Raw genomic sequence first — 18,174 nt, forward strand, 5'->3', positions numbered from 1 at the left:
GTCTACGAAAATCTCTGGCTAAATGTAGTAAGGATAGCTGTGGTTACGGTGGTGAAATATGAACACAAAGCGGAAAGCTGCAGATATGTTGCACAAAGACGCTTATCACCATCTCCAGCCCCCGTAAACTTTCCTGACAACGTCATGGAGTATAACATGGCAGAAATCAGTAATCGGAAGTACAAGCACTCGTACAGTGTTATGTTTCAAATGAAGACCTTCATTTAGATCAACAGGTTTTTATATACCAGATTTGTAAGGCACAAAGAGATTCTGATAGTTTCTACAAGCCCAGCCCAGGTTAGGTTTTCATAAACCATAGGACCTAAGTGTAAGCAGTGATCGTTATTAAAGCCATTATATGGCCTATGCACGCTAGCCTGGATAAAACACATGTAAGAAAAGTCCACAGGTAATACACAACGCAAATACCTTCAGGTATAATGATACAAACACGCAGGGCATGTACTACCCGGCAATATTATGGATTGGAGCACTGCCATACTAACTCACCTGCCGTTTATCAAAGTGTCTCAAAGATTTGAACAACTAACGTCCAGAAAAATTACACAGAGATTATAATTAACAGAGTAGCGTGTTATCTATTTAAATCATGTTTTTAGTAAAATGATATCAGTTAGTTTGGTTCGAAAGCATCAGGTTATGGTACAACTAATTTGTAAACGGTAACTCGCATCAGCTGAGCTATAACATGATATCCATTTTATACAGTAAATAAAAGAAAGAGGCCAGTTGCGAGCAGGACTCACTTACTGAGGGTACCGTACAAACTTAGTCATTTACGAGGGTGGACTGAAAAGTAATACATCCACCTTCGTAATTTTTCAACGGTTTAGCATTAGTATGCGGTAAGTACTGGCTTGTACCGTAGCCTGTTCTCTACCGCTCCAGTTGGCGGGAAGCCTTAGCACTGAACGGTTGTGTTGTTACAGTGTAAAGTATGGAACCCTGCGCAGACGGTCGTTCAATGTGATTCAAGCAACGTGCAGTCATTGAATTCCTGATAGCAGAAGGTGTCACCCGATGGGACATTCATCAGAGAATGAAACTAGTTTATGCTGATTGTGTTGATGTGTGTACTGTGTGTCGTTGGGCGCGTAAGTTTTAATATGTTGAGGCGGGTACATCTGACCTGCGTGACAAATAAAGAGATGGACGTTCTGTGACAGAAACCACCGAATTTCACAAGCAAAGTGATGACAGATTGGTTCTGGACTATCGTCGTATAACTCTGAGAGAAACTGCAAGCACAATCGGCATTTCAAAAGAGCGTGTGGGTTGCATTATTTCTTTGCTTGGCTATCGAAACATCTGTGCTCGGTGAGTACCCCGGATGTTGACTCCTGAAATGAAAGCACACAGACTTGAAAATTTCCAGGAACTCCTCTCGCGTAATGAGAATGCAACTGTGGCATCATTATGCTTCTGATAAAGACATTGAGATAACTGTGAAACTGTGGTTGCGGTAACAGTGTGTCGACTTCTTCCGTGACGGCTTCATAAAACTCGTTCATCGTTGGCAGACATGTATCCAATTAAGTGGTGTTTATGTGGAAAGTGAATATTGGTAACCGAGGATCACATTCTAAGAATTATTTCTGCGTTTGACGTATTAAAATATTCCCGTCCAAACTCAATTAACAAAGGTTCAAATGGCTCTGAGCACTATGGGACTTAACAGCTCTGGTCATCAGCCCCTAGAACTTAGAACTACTTAAACCTAACTAACCTAAGGACATCACACAACACCCAGTCATCACGAGGCAGAGAAAATCCCTGACCCCGCCGGGATTCGAACCCGGGAACCCGGGCGCGGGAAGCGAGAAGGCTACCGCACGACCACTAGCAGCGGACAATTATTAACAAAGGTGGAGGCACTGCTTTTCATTCAAGCCACGTATATAGGAAGTTTATACATTCCGGGAACAAATATTGGCGATTTTTACCTGATATCCACATTTATACAGGTAAGATATCAGTCCCAGAGATTGGAGAATGTTTCAATTTCAAGTTTAGAGTCGGCTAACAAATGACAAAAGAAATATTTTTCGTGAAATATTAACAGTTTCGGACCTTTCCTTTACTTGTGCGGTCAATCTCTGTCTTGCCAAATATCATAATTCTAGGTCAATGGGAAGTATCCTATAGGATTTGATAAGTGAGATTTCAACTAATAAAGCATGTGACGTAAATGGTTAAATCTATTGATTGTACTGACTTACATGCTTAAAATACTGTCAAAAGAGACCATAGACCCTAATATGTGGGATAAATTTGAATCTGACATGTCAACTCGTTTCTGAGAAAATGTATCCCTAACAGTTGGACAGACAGACAGACGGAAAACAAAACGATACTACTAGGGTTCCGTTTTTAAAGACTGAGGCGCGCAACTCTAAAATCAATTGTAATGTAGTTTAATAATTTTCATGTAGCTGACGAATATAATTCTTTAATTTCTTTGGTTGTAATGACGCAACTGCCGGTTGTTACTTTAATTAACATTGCTGATGTCAGTTTGACATTATTTATAACTACTGTAAATTAGCAGCAAATTTTGGGTAGTATAATATATTAGTTACCATATACACGGTATTCCCGAGAGCCACACAACAGGGAAAATACATAAAAAAACCTTTTCTCTGTACAGCTAAGAAATTGTTCACGACATGACGTTTGTTTGTGAATTTCATTGATCGTCAGTTCACGTTACTTGCAAAATTAAATAACCAATCAAAAGGTACTGCATTAGTTATCTAGCACTAAGACATCTGTGGGTAAACATACCTCCTATGACAGTAGTCTGTCCTACAATATCAAAGAGATTACGGCCAGCCAATTAGCAGTCCACCATGTGCGATTATATTAACGGAACAGTGTGCTCGACACTGTGATCGTCGACCAGGGCATTCTTAGGTTAGAAGAGGAAAAATCTGCTTAGACGACGTCATGTAATGTCTGAATGCGGAAGAAGAGACAAGCCTGAAGTCACAGCGAAGATTTCAGTAGTCGGCTCTTTTCTGAATCGCGCCCACCGAACCACACGACAGACGACTATGGGGTAGGCAAATTTGAGCTGGGCAAGAAATAGTGGCCAACAGCCTTTCCGCAGTGGTAACAACGGTTCCCGTCAGGTAACCGAAGTTAGGTGCTGTCGGCCTTGTGTAGTACTTGGGTGGTCACCGTTTGGGCCTGCCGAGTGCTGTTGGCAGGCGAGGTGCACAGTGTTCTGGCGTAACGCCAAACGGCGGCACGTCAGGTGGGAACATCAGTGCAGAGACCCTTCTCTAGGACGACACTGAGACAGGGGCGGCATCTACACGAAGAGAATGTAAACGCCGCTCCGCCTCGCCGCGGCCCGAATTGAATTGTAGCCGATTTACGAACGCTACAGCAGTGGCTTAGGACTGTATTGCCGGATTTGTGTTGGAATTGCATACATTGAAGAGACTGCTTACGTTTCATGTCGCCTTTTGCATGTGACATCTCATTGTACATTTCTCAAAGTTGAGTATTGTCAGTTCTCTTGAAAGTCTCTTCGGTTTTGCTGCCGGATCCTAAAATCAACTTGACTCGATATCTCGGCGATCCAACTGGTCGCCATCTTCAGGAAAATGCTGCTTCTGATGATGAGTCCCGATGAGACCTGACGCCAGGTTGCAAATCGACGTCCTATATAGGCCACCGTTCAGTACACGGCACGTGTGCGGCCCATCTCGGTTTCTGCCGTACAAAACAGGGTGGTGGCGCCGCCCTTAGTGAAACACTGCTGGCAACGATATATGGAAATCAAGGCCTCACTGAAGAACGTTCAGTTTTGATGCGAGTTAAAAAAGGACTGCACGTCTTGCTAAGAGGAAACCCATTGTCTCTGTTGATTAAATTATCAGCCAACCTAATTCCAATCGCCTCTTTATAGACACTCTGCTTGGCTCTGTGAAAGATGATTTGGGGCTTAGGAAACCCGATGTGTACAAAATTCCGTGTCAATGTGGAAAAGCTTACATTGGCCGTTCGATTCGCACAGTGCATGACATCGCCGTCACACGAGGCTACAACAGCCGGAAAAATCGGCGGTAGCAGAACACTGCCTAAATGAGGGACACAGTATGAAATCTGATGAAACTGTGGTTCTTGCCAACATTAACGGTTTTTGGAACAGTTATTACGCCGGGAAAGCCTACGTAATCATGTCAATTATAGTACTGTAATAAAAATTCATTAATACGATTTGCTTGAATTGTTGTCTAGCGATCCGAGAAAGCAGGTTTCCTAGGCACCCTGTATTAGACGAATGAACAGAACACAAAACACTCAGCCCTTGTGAGGAAAATTGAGGAGCGACTTGACTGAAAAATAGTGACAACAGGCACGAAAACTGACAATGGCCTGGACAGCAGTGTGCTGAGCACATGCCCCTCCATATCCACTCCCGGTGGTGCCTAAGGGCCGAGGGTGACACGGCGGCTGGTCGGTATCATTGGGCCTTCAAGGCCTGCTCGGAGGGTGTTTGTTTTGAGAAACAAGTGCACCTGAAGATAGACCACCAAACTTACATTGTCTGTATCCAGGGCGGATGACGTAAGTCCTGTAAGTGCTGCATTGGGGTTATTTCGACTACCCTGCAAAAGCTGGAAATACCAGTAAAAATGATCCTTTTGCAGCAGCCAATAGGCCACCTGCAAATCCAGCCCTTTCGTTTTGGTTCATTTACTCTGCTACCCGAATTTGTTCAAGTGTGCTCGAAAAATATTCAGCTGTTACACGCAGAAAACAATAGCTGATCCATGGGGGCAAAAAATCCTTTAAATCAAAGCTTAGGGTGCCAAATAGTGATGCAGTTATTGCGGCACGGACTGCCTACGACGCGGAAGTCGAGGAACGGAAGAGAAAATCCGGCAATTAATTTCGACACGCGCGGTGACAGAGAGATTTTCGAAAAAGAAGAAAAAAAATATATGTGCTGTCCGAGTTTCGGGCGACGGACGCGGGCGACTCCGGCGGCAGAGCGGGGCGGGGCAGGACCGAACAGGCAGTTAATCCAGGGGCGCGGCAGCGCGAAATTTACAGCTTTCCGTCAAAAAGACAATGCCGCCATTTAATATTTGAAGTTATAATATGAACGGGCGAGCGGCGCGCCGGGTGCGCGTATGAAGCGTGTACAGTGTCCATAAATACTCTCTGGCGGCCTCTCGTCGGTGCCCCAGGGGTGTGGTGGTGGTGGTGGTGGTGGTGGTGGGTGGGTTGGGGCAGCACGGGAGCTCGGGCAGGCCATTAATCCTGCAGGCGCGCAGAGACCCCAGCGCCCCGCTGTTCGCCCCTCCCCAGCACGAGTGGCGCGGGCCGTAAGGCCGCTTCTGCATCACCAACCGCTCCAAATCAGCCCGTGCCATCGTATATCTTTTCAAGGATACGAGAGCACGCCACCACACGTAGGCATGACAACAGCTACAGCGTTCGTCACGAAAGAACGCAGGTCAGGGTCACAACGTCAAGTGATGTGTTATGTTTTAATACATATTAAGGTATAACAAACGTGATACCTTCTTCTTCTCGAGTTATTTTCATCCTTTATTTCCAATGTTGTAATGATATCTTGATTATGACTATACAGGGCGTCGTAGGGGAATGGTTAATAGTCACACATCACAGGATCTTACTAAGCAAAAAATTCTGCTTCACAAGGGCTCTTAAGACCAACTTTGAGAGCAATGAGCACTTCTTCGTCTTCGACAGTGTGAAGAAATCTGCTTCCCATATTTCGCAAGGCCGTAATAGCGTTCGAAACCAAGAAAGAAATGTGCTCAACTGTGCATACCTCAAGAGCTACGACCACTTGTTGAGTAGCATAGATAGTTTTCACAGTACCGAAGCTGAAGAAGTGTTCACAGCTCCTAAGTTATGCTCTTTTACAGCCCGTGTACACTCAGACTTTTTTGCTTCTCGTACCCTGCACTTTCAGTTATATGTGTTTACGCTGTTCATGCTAAGGTGACAAATGATATCGGACACCTCCCCATATCGTGTCGGATCTCCTTTCGCCCGGCATAGTGAAGCAGCTCGGCTAGCATAGAGTCAACAAGACACTGAAAGTTCCCTGCAGAAATACTGAGCCATGCTGCCTCTACAGCCATCATAATTGTGATAGACATGTCGGTGTAGGAGCTAGCACGCGAACTGACCTCTTGATTGTTCAAAAATGTGTGTGAAATCTTATGGGACTTAAATGCTAAGGTCATCAGTCCCTAAGCGTACACACCACGTAACCTAAGTTATCCTAAGGACAAACACACACACACACACACACACACACACACACACATACAGACACATACAGACACACACACACACACACACACACACACACACACACACACACACACACACACACACACACTCATACACACACATGCCCGAGGGAGGTTCGACCTCCGCCGCGACCAGCCGTACAGTCCATGCGTGTAGCGCCATAGACCGCTCGGCAAATCCCGCGAATCGACCTCTCGATTAAGTCCCATAAATGTGCGACGTGATTCGTGTCCGGTGATCAGGGTGCCCTGACTATTCGCTAGAGCTGTCCACAACGTTCTGGAAACCAATTGCGAGTATGTTTCCCGGTGTCATGACATCGTTGTTTGGGAACATGAAATCCATGAATGGCTCCAAATGGTCTCCAAGTGGCCGAACATAACCACTTCCAGTCAATGATCGCTTCAGTTACAACAGAGGATCCAATCAATTCCATGTAAACACAGCCCTCAACATTATGGAGCCACCACCAGCTAAGGCAGTGCCTTTTCAACAACTTGGTTCATGGATTCATGGGGTCTGTGTCACGCTCGAAGTCTACCGTCAGTTCTTACTAACAGAAGTCGGGAATCATCTGACCAGACGACGGTTTTCCAGTTGTCTAGATCCCAACCGATAAGGTCACTAGCCCAGAAGAGGCGTACATCCCACATTCACTTCTATCGTTATTTCACATAGTGTTGCCTGTACGTTAACACCGACAACTCTCTTCAAATGACGCTGCTCTCTATCGTTAAGTGAAGGCCGTCGGCCTCTGCGTGTCCGTGGTGAGAGGTAATGCCTGATATGTGATATTCTCGGCACTTTCTTGACGCTGTAGATGTCGGATTATCGAATTCGATAATGTTTTTCGAAGTGGAATGTCCCGTTCGTTTGGCTCCAATTAGCATTCCACTTTCAAAGTCTGTTAATTCCCTTAGTGCGGCCATAGTCATGTCGGAAATCTTTTCACATGAAGCACCTATCACAAATGGTACTCCGCCAATGCTCTACCCTTTTATACCTTCTGCACATAATACTACCGCCCTCTGTATATGTGCATATCGCTATCCCATGACTCTTGTCTCCTCGGTGTATACAAGGTGTTACGAGTGTAGGAACAGATATTGTGCTAATTGGACCGTAATATGCACCATCTTCAGGATATTACGTGCTTCTTCTCTGCATCTCCCTCGCACGAATTGCATAATTTACTACCTGATGTGTTCTGCGTTGTTGTAACTGTGCCATGTAATGGACTATGCCACTCTGTGTGAACTATGAACTATCCGCTTTGTGTCTACGCTTTCACACTTCGCTGCCTGAGCTGCTACCTTGGTGAAAAAGACTTGTCTTTATTATGTAGTAGAGAATTAGAAAATTTATTGGCAGAAATTCCACAAATTTCTTGATCCTTTTACTTACAATTTTTATGCGATACTCTAATAAATGTTTCTACACACGCAGGCATAAAAAAATATCTTTGACTGGATGCCAGAGACAGCGCCTCCACTGCCACCGTGGAAGCTTCACCACTTACTAATTTGAGTGCTTCAGCGTGCGTCGATACCTGGTACGTCAGAGCCACTTGTGCTGTTGATATGTAGATGTAATCATTTCCTGTACTTCATTTGCACTGTTGTAAATACATACTGGCAGAAAAAACTTAGTATACTGGCATAATATATATATAAACAGGAAGAAAATATTAGTACATTCTCTTAGGTGTTTCCTATACACTTTAGATTTATTGTTGCAAACAGAGCATATGGAGTGCAGGAAACGATTACATCTACAGATCAGCCGAACACGTGGTTATGAGGTACCACGTGTCGGCCCATGCTGAAGCATTCATGTTCGTACGTGGTGTAGCTTCCACGGGCGGCAGTGCAGGCGCTGACTCTGGTATCCAGTCGATAGTACAGATGGCGAATACTATCCTGGGTTATATTTTGCCACAACTGCTCGACTTCTTTGCTCAGTTATTGTTTGGCGAGTCGCACGAATCACTTCTCGTAGCATTATATCGCACACGTGCTCGAATGTATGCAAGTCCAGAGATAGTGCTGGCCAGGGAAGTTCCACGTCTTGCAGGGCACGTTGAGTATGACGGGTAATGTGTGGGCGAGCATTATCTTGTTGAAGCAACACATCTTCTTCTTGTTATAAGAAGAACAGAGCAACGGGCCTAAAAACACTCTACACGTACCGGTCATTCACCAAAGATGAACGACAGTTGTAGTTTATGGCACCTTAGACCGTAAGGTCCGGTGTGGGGCTAGTGCGTTATGGACGACTGCATTCTACGAGACAGCGCTCACCACGTCTACGTCATATACGCAAACGATCATCATCTGCGTGCAGGCGTAATCTACTTTCATCACTCTAGACCCCGGAGCGCAATTCCGTCTTCCAAGTGAACAGGAAATTTGTATGCTTATCGATAGCGGAATCGTAATCATCTGAAACTTCGTAATACTTCCCGTTTCCTGATTAAAGGTATACGAAAAACTATCAATGAAGCAACTACCCCTACAGGTCTAGCAGCATGAGATGTCTCGCATGCCCCATGTACCGATGATACCAACCTAGTCACTCATTTCAGGCATTTTCAATTTCCAGTCAAAGATTAGTTGGCATTAACAATAAACAAGGCTTAAAATCAGAAACAGTGGGAAGGCAAGATGGACAGAAAGGGGGAGGAAATTGATATGGCGAGCGGGATGGAGCGGGATGGAGGAGATAAGAAGACAGACGTGGGTGGAGGGAGTGGAGTGAGGTACGATTGAGGAGGAGATAGACAGTGTATGAGAAGAGATGACCGACAGAGTGAAGGAGAGGAATAGGAAATGGTCAAAGAGAGGGGAAGAGGAACAGAGAGGGGTGGGGAAAGGAGATTAAGACGTATATTCAGTTCTGGTAGGTATTTAGCAGTTGGATACTCTCCCAGGTTCGCTAGTGTATTATAAACCGGGTGTCTTTCCTAAGAGTCGTCAGCCGCGTTTTCTCTCGTGCTTCGCCAGGTATTTTTAAATTCGTTTTTTCTGTATGCAGCTGAAGTTAGTTCAACCTTTGCAAACAAAACGATTTTTGAAGCTTAATTTTATGTGCTCATTCTCTAGAGCACTGAGGAGTTAGTCCAGTGTGATATGTATTAAGAGTGACAGTAAAACCTGAAGAATAACAAATACTGTGACGGACCAGCGCTCCTGCACGGCGGCAGCTGTCAGTGCGGCCTGGGACGCACACGAGTCGCTGCTGGAGTTGTGGATGCTCTTCGAGTGTTTTATAACAGGTTAATTGTATAACACATCGACACCTACTTCGCCTGTAAATGACCGTAAGGTCGAAATTGGGCAATCATAGAAGATCCAATACAGCCAATATTTGTCAAAAACATAGAGGTGAAAACTCTACAATCTCCTATAGTATATATATATATATATATATATATATATATATATATATATATATATATTCGTTGAGTCGGTTCCGACTCTTCGTGACCCCATGAATCAAATGACGCCACTTTTTCCTGTCTTGCACTTTCTCCCGTACACCTTCCAGGTTGGAATGCATTGCTTCTGTGATCCCATCGATCCATCTCATCCTCTGACGGCCTCCTCTTCTAGTTCCGTCAATCTTCCCCAGCATTAATGTTTTTTTCCAGCGAGGCATGCCTTCGCATTGTGTGTCCAAAGTAGGTCATCTTTTGTTCTAACATTAGACATTCCAGGGAGAAATCTGGTCTTATTTGCTCCAACATTGATCTGTTGGTTCTCTTTGCAGTCCATGGAACTCTAAGAAGTTTTCTCCAACAGCACAATTCGAAGGAGTCAATTCTTCGCCGTTCAGCCTTTCTAGTGGTCCAGGCCTCACATCCATACATCACAACTGGAAAGACCATAGCCCTCACAGTACGGATCTTTGTTGCTAGTGTTATATCTCTACCTTATAACCTTGTCAAGGTTTGACATAGCCTGTCTACCGAGCAACAGGCGTCTCCGGATTTGAGAGTTGCAGTCGCCATCAGCAGAGATCTGGGAACCGAGATAACTGAATGTGGTCACTGCCTCCATGGTTTCTCCTGCTATATCCCACGAACTGGTAGGTGCAGTTGCCATAATTTTAGTTTTCTTCACATTCAGCCTAAGACCGGCCTTTTCGCTTTTGTCTTTCACCTTCAGCAAGACTGTTCTCAGTTGTTCTTCACTTTCTGCCAACAGGACCGTATCATCTGCGTACCTGAGGTTGTTTACATTTATTCCAGCTACTTTAATTCCTGTTTCGCCTTCATCTAGCCTCGCATAGTTTGTAAATATTCGACAGTAATTTTATCAAACTAGTTTTCTTACGTTATCCATCAGATTATCCCAGTGCATTTACTTCCAGAAACGTCCATGGGGGTACTGGCGGTTCATGGTGACCAGGCCAATATTTCAGCCATCACACATACCCACCCAATAAAACACAAGGATTGTTGGGAAGGGTGAAAGATGACTCTGATTTGCGGAAGACCGGAGTATACGAGATTTCGTGTCGATGTGGTAAAACATATGTTGGACAAACAGAGCGTACCATTAAAGATAGATACTGAGAACACGAGCGGCACACTCGACTAATGTATCCAAACAAAGAGGTGGCCCCAGAGCAGTGTCTGTCAGAAATTTAGGCGATGTAATACGAACTTATCGAGACTTCTCAAGACGGACTTTTAAATAATGGGGCTGACTCGTTAGAGAATTCACCGACATTGAGACCAGTGACAATCTTTCCATCCGGGACTCCTCCTGTGGACTCGGTTAGACTAGAAAACCAGAGCTGGGAATAAGTAAGAAGACACTCAGCAAACACAACAATCTGGCGGCCAGATTGCACAGAGTAACTTCAATGACGCCAGCACAGACGCCAACGCAGTCTTCTCCGCAGCCGCCAACGTGCGCTCTGGGGCGCGAACTACGGAGGGAACGGCTCCCGGGGCAAGAGGATATACACTGCGATTTAAAAAAAGAGATGGGAAGCGATATGCACGTATACAGATGGCTGTACTGTCGCGTACACAAGGTATTAGATGGCAGTGCACTGGCTAAGATGTCATTTGTACTCAGGTGATTCACATGGCAAGGTTCCCGAAGTCATTATGGCCACATGGCAGGAATTAACAGACTGTCAACGTGGTGTGTTAGTTGAAGCTAGACGCATGGGACATTTCGGATCTTCAGTGTCAAGAGTGTGCCACGAGTAGCACATTTCAGGCATTATTTCTCACCACGGACAACACAGGCGTCGACGGCCTTCACTAAACGACCAAGAGCAGCGGGGTGTGTCTAGACTTGTCAGTGCTCAAAGATAAGCGACGCTGAGTGAAATAAGCACAGAAATCAATGTGTAATGTAGGTCTAATGTATTCCTTAGGACAATGTGGCAAAATTTGGCGTTAATGGGCTATGGCAACAAAATACCGACGCGAGTACCTTCGCTAACAGCGCGACTTCGTCTGCAGCGGCTCTCCTGGCCTCGTAATCATATCGGTTGGACCCGAGACAACTGGAAAACTGTGGCCTAGTCAGATTAGTGCCAGTTTCAGTTGGTAGTAGCTGATGGTAGGGTTCGAGTGTGGCACAGACTCCACGAACCTATGGACCCAATTTGTTAACAAGGCGCAGTGGAAGCTGCTGGTGGCTCCATAATGGTGTGGGCGATGTTTACCAAAAATGGACCGTATCCTCTGGTCGAACTGAACCGATCACTGACTGGAACTGGTTATGATCAGCTACTTGAAAATAATTTGGAGCCATTTGCAAGGGAATTTTTATGGATGACAGTGCGCCATGTGGAGTAGTTCCACTATGCCGGTCAAAATGAAGTCCGACACGATATTTTGAGGTAGCCCATGACTTTCGTTACCTCAGTGTAAGTAGGCCGCGCTCCCCAAACTCAGCAGTGCAGACAAACGGATTCATCGGATCATATGCTTTCCTGATGACATTTGCAAACCGCGTCGACACACAAATTGAGTTTCACAAAGAACGAGCTGATCTACAACGAAATAAAGGCCTCCCAGCAGAACAGAACTACATGAGGTGCACGTACTCGATCAGTCCCCCATGAATCCCCTCGTAAATCAAACTCTCCAGTCACAAACAAACATTGCCATAACAGAACAAACTATAGAACACCAGCCACAAAGAATCAGAACTCTCACCCAGACCAACCTCAGGAAAGGGAAACAAAGGTTAAAGAAACGGGAAATCAGTTCGTCAGCACACCTGACTTTGGTGACATGTCTGCTCGTTGAAATATTGTGCCTCTTGGTCCCTATGAGCTGCCAGAACACCTGCTGACCGTTCGATTAATTTTATTATCTTTATCCAGGGGAACTCCAAAGCAAACGGAATAAATTGTAACACAATGGAAACAAACGAAGAAAATGGGACGTTAAAATACACACATTAAAAAAAGTTTTGCGTCATCCTGGTTTCCTGAACTCTTGGAGATATATGTTGACTGTGTATGTTGTATCACAGACACAATTCCTTTGACTGTTCAGACACGTCACGAAACCCTCTCAAAGGTGTAAACAACCATACATGAGCAGCGCCTATTAGAAGGATGGGATCCAACAGCCGATCAGTTTGTCATTCCACCAGGATGAAGATACACGGCTCGTGTCGTTTGTAGTTCAATCATACCTGGACGGTCAACGCCGCGGTTCGATCGTGTCCGAATTGTTATTTTGTGCGAGGAAGGGCTCTCAACAAGAAAAGTTTTCAGGCGTCTCGGAGTGAACCAAAGCGATGTTGTTCGGACATGGAGGAGACACTGAGAAACAGGTACTTTCGATGATATGCCTCGCTCAAGCCGCCAAAGAGCTACTACTGCACTAGGTGACAGCAACCAACGGATGGTGACTCGGAGTAACCCTCACAGCAACGCCACCATGTTGAAAAATGCTTTTCCTGCAGCAAAAGGACGTCGAGTTATTACTCAAACTATGCGCAACACGCTGCATGATGCGCAACTTTTCTCGCGACGTACATGCCGAGGTCCACCTTTGTAACCACGACACCATGCAGCGCTGTACAGACGGGTCCAACAACATGCCGAATGGAGAGCTCAGGATTGGCAATCGCGTTCTCTTCACCGACGAGTGTCGCATATGCCTTCAACCAGACAATCGTCGGAGACGTGTTTGGAGGTAGTCCGGTCAGGCTGAACACCTTAGACACACTGTCCATTGAGTGCAGCAAGGTGGAGGTTCCCGGCTGTTTTGGTGTGGCATGTTGTGGGGCCGACGTACGCCTCAGGTGGTCATGAAAGGCGCCGTAACGGCTGTACGATACGTGAATGTCATCCTCCGACCGATAGTGCAACCATATCGGCAGCAAACTGGCGAGGTATTAGTCTTCATGGACGTCAATTCGCGGCCTCATCGTGCACATCTTGTGAATGACTTCCTTCAGAATAACGACATCGCTCGACTAGAGTAGCCAGCATGTTCTCCAGACATGAACCCTATCGAAAGTGCCTGGGATAGATTTACAAGGGCTGTTTATGGACGATGTGACCCACCAACCACTCTGAGGGATCTACGCCGAATCACCGTTGAGGAACTGGACAATCTGGACCAATAATGCCTTGATGAAGTTGTGGATAGTATACCACGACGAATACAGGCATGCATCAATGAAAGAGGACGTGCTACTGGGTATTAGAGGTACCGGTGTGTACAGCAATCTGGATCACCACCTCTGAAGGTCTCGCTGTATGGTGGTACAACAAGCAATTTCTCGTTTTCATGAGCAATAAAAATAGTGAAATGATGTTTATGTTGATTTAGATTAAAATTTTTAATACAGGTTCTGGAACTCTCGGAACCGAGGTGATGCAAAACCTTTTTTTATGTGTCGATGTAGCAGTGTACGTTCCAATTTCATGTACAAACTTTTGATCTTTGTGTATAAATTGTTTTCAGAAAACTCACGAATAACGGCTTCGGCTTGGCACAATTAATTCCAAATAACTTTTCTGAATAACAGCTAATGGATACTTTATTTTTTTTACAAAAAATATTGCAGACACAGAATGGTTTAAAAACTGTCACGAGTTATTTTTTCGCAACTTTGACCTGACGGAGACCAAAATAGTGAATGGTAAAGTACAGCAGACCGTCGTTTCACCGAATTTCAAGAGACCGGAAATAACAATTTCGGTTTAACAAAGATCGAACTAACGTCTTTATATACGACGGCTATTCGGAAAGTAAGGTTCGATTGGCTGCGAAATAGAAATATTGTAAACATAAAAAATAATTTATGTCTGACAGTCAGTTAGAGCTTCCAGCTAATTCTCTCCATAGTCGCCGCTCAGACGTAGACATTTATGGTAGTGCTGTTGAAACTTTCCAGTACCCTTGTCGTAGCAGACAGCCACCTGTGCTTTCCATGAATTTTCTACGCTGGTCTGCTGTTAGTTGACTATTGTCTTCATAGCCAGCGGTTCTTGTGAGCAACGACGAAACTCAGGGGGAGCCAATTAAGGGCTGTATTGTGGGTGATGAAACACGTCCATTCGACAATGCAGCAGGAGCGCCTTCATTGCCTCTGCAGCGTACTGCTGGAAATTGTCACGAAGAAGAGATCACGTGACAGTTATATTATGTCGGCTGCCTGACATAAGGTGAAATCTCTCACAAGGCTCTCACACTTGGTGGGAGACGCTATTTTGTAGGCATCTTTACGTTCTCACTATGCGCTAAGAAATGAAAAGAGCGATGTGACGTGATCGACGGACTTATTAGAGGCACTGCACAACACATTAGCTGTCGAATTAATGCCTCATGTGATAAAACTCATCAGAGGATGTTTCGGCAGAATATTAAGAGTGAACCGAGCGAGGTGGCGCAGTGGCTAGCACACCGGACTCGCATTAGGGAGGACGATGGTTCAATCCCGAGTCTGGCCATCCTGATTTAGGTTTTCCGTGATTTCCCTAATAGCTCCAGGCAAAAGCCGGGATGGTTCCTTTGAGAGGGCACGACCGACTTCCTTCCCCGTCCTTCCCTAATCCAATGACACCGATGACCTCGCTGTCTGGTCTTCCCCAAACAACCCAACACAGCTGCTATTAACAGTGATGGAGGTAAAAGAAAAAAATACATTCACTACTAACCAACAAAGAGAGGCAGAGCACTCTGAATTGTTGTATGTCGAGCTCTGTGTGCGGCGTGCTGACAAACCCTGTCCTCTTTGGCATTTGCGTCTCCGCTGTGATAGGTGAGCCGCAGGCAAGCGATCGGATATCTGTTGTGAAATTATAGAATAGAACATGTTTGAGAAAAATTAAATGAAATGTATATTGGAAAATACCATAGTGCACAGCACTACATACATACGTACTCCTTCGGTTTAAGTAAAGAAGTATTTTCCGAAAGCATTACATATCTGTGTTAACCTGTTGTTTACATCCTCTACAGCACCCTCTTGTACCATGGAAGCTATTCCCTGATGTCTTAACAGATGTCCTATCATCCTGTTCCTTCTTCTTGTCAGTATTTTCCATATAATCCTTTCCTCGCTGTTTCTGCAGGTTCTAGGTGCTTCAGTCCGGAACCGCGTGACTGCTACTACCGCGTGACTGCCTCCACATGCCATGATGCCGGGTGTTGGCCCTGTGTGCCTCGGTCGTGTGCAGTCCTGATTGTGGCGCTCACCTGCACGGCACCAAACACGCATACGACCATCATTGGCACCAAGGCAGAAGCGACTCTCATCGCTGAAGACGACAATTCTCCATTCGTCCCTCCATTCACGCCTGTCGCGACACCACTGGAGGCGGGCTGCACGATGTTGGGGCGTGAGCGGAAGGCGGCCTAACGGTGTGCGGGACCGTAGCCCAGCTTTATGGAGACGGTTGCGAATGGTCCTCGCCGATACCCCAGGAGCAACAGTGTCCCTAATTTGCTGGGAAGTGGCGGTGCGGTCCCCTACGGCACTGCGTAGGATCCTACGGTCTTGGCGTGCATCCGTGCGTCGCTACGGTCCGGTCCCAGGTAGACGGGCACGTGCACCTTCCGCCGACCACTGGCGACAACATCGATGTACTGTGGAGACCTCACGCCCCACGTGTTGAGCAATTCGGCGGTACGTCCACCCGGCCTCCCGCATGCCCACTATACGCCCTCGCTCAAAGTCCGTCAACTGCACATACGGTTCACGTCCACGCTGTCGCGGCATGCTACCAGTGTTAAAGACTGCGATGGAGCTCCGTATGCCACGGCAAACTGGCTGATACTGACGGCGGCGGTGCACAAATGCTGCGCAGCTAGCGCCATTCGACGGCCAACACCGCGGTTCCTGGTGTGTCCGCTGTGCCGTGCGTGTGATCATTGCTTGTACAGCCCTCTCGCAGTGTCCGGAGCAAGTATGGTGGGTCTGACACACCGGTGTCAATGTGTTCTTTTTTCCATTTCCAGCAGTGTATTTTGAAAACTGAGCAGTACACATAACAAAATTTCTTGTCTTTTCTGTTGCCAAACAAGTTTTTATGATATCTCACAACTGTCAGTGGGTTTTCTTTACTGTACTGTCTAACAAAAAGTAAACCTTAGAGGACAATACATATAATTTGCAATTGTCATCATCGTATCAAAAAAGACTGAGATAGTAGTAAATACCTTAACAACAACATGATGATATCCATTTCTCTTTTGGAGTTCTATAGTGAAACTGGTATGTCAGCACATCTTGTCATTTTGAAATGTCTACTTTTGCTGTAAAGTAATGTACTTTAGATGAAAAAAGAATTTTTGTCTTCAAATAAAAATTGCTGTTGTTGAGGTTCGTCCACTCCACGTTTTACACCTCCTTGCAGCCAAAGGAATTTCTACTATAACATTCTTATGCTGATTATCGTTTGTTGAAGTACAGGAATTTTTACAGATGACAAATAAATACATCAATAAGATAAAAAACATTAAGCATGCACCATAAGTGAATCACTAATAGTTCCTTTTCTAGGTATATCTTTTGGTTCCTTGTAAAGTACAGTACTTTAGACAATACGTATTATTTCCACGTGAGAGGTTGTATCGTCACAGCAGTTATACTGTGTTCGAGAAACAGCAACGGGACATCCTCCGTAAAGTTATATATTTTTGTACCAACATAATGAATATGACGAAAACAATTTCCATTTACATGTATTTTCATCAAACAGATAATTATTGTTCAGAAACAGCACAGAATGATGATTGTGACGCAATAGACTAACATGTATGGGTGACGAAAGAAAGAGAATAAACATGTTTGTCTCATGGAACAAAATTCTAATATTGGTTATTGACAAAGCAAACACCTACACGAATACAAAACTTCCACACAGAATGATCACTACAAATCGAACACGATATTCTTAGATACTGATAATAAAAATTGTTAGACGAGTTTGACAAGCAATTTGGAATCCAAATAAAAACGTTCTGAGCTCAACAAGTGGAAAAAAACTAACAGTATTAGCAAATATAATTTTAATAAAAGATCTTTCAATGTATTCAACGTAAACACATACATGTAGTGAATATTCTGTTGCGAAACAGTCGAAATCTTTCAAAATGAAAATTAAAATACCGTATGAAGTGTGAAATTATTTGGCCCGTGTAACAGAACTAGTTGTCGCATGTATTTCTTCTGTTAGTCCCTTTAGAAGCTTCAAGTGAAAATAATTTACAAATTTTATTAAAGCATTGTTGATAATCTATGACACAACATAATTGTATTCTGCCACCGTTGGTAAGTCGCGAGATAAATGGTGAGTGTCAGGGAGTGCGTATTCACATAGCGCCCGCCATTATGCTTTCTCCGACGG

General features: G+C 44.9%; 1 protein-coding gene across 1 annotated transcript in view; it reads left to right on the top strand.

Moving 5' to 3' along the window:
• The first annotated feature begins 5,459 nt into the window (after nt 1-5,459).
• LOC126335831 (Down syndrome cell adhesion molecule-like protein Dscam2) overlaps nt 5,460-18,174 on the top strand; it is a 594,586-nt gene continuing 581,871 nt past the window's right edge. The window contains exon 1 of the mRNA XM_049999298.1: nt 5,460-5,497. Coding sequence (XP_049855255.1) covers nt 5,460-5,497 — 38 coding nt within the window. The remainder of the gene's footprint in view (nt 5,498-18,174) is intronic.

This window comes from Schistocerca gregaria, chromosome 2, assembly GCF_023897955.1.
Source record: "Schistocerca gregaria isolate iqSchGreg1 chromosome 2, iqSchGreg1.2, whole genome shotgun sequence".
Classification (NCBI taxonomy): domain Eukaryota; kingdom Metazoa; phylum Arthropoda; class Insecta; order Orthoptera; family Acrididae; genus Schistocerca; species Schistocerca gregaria.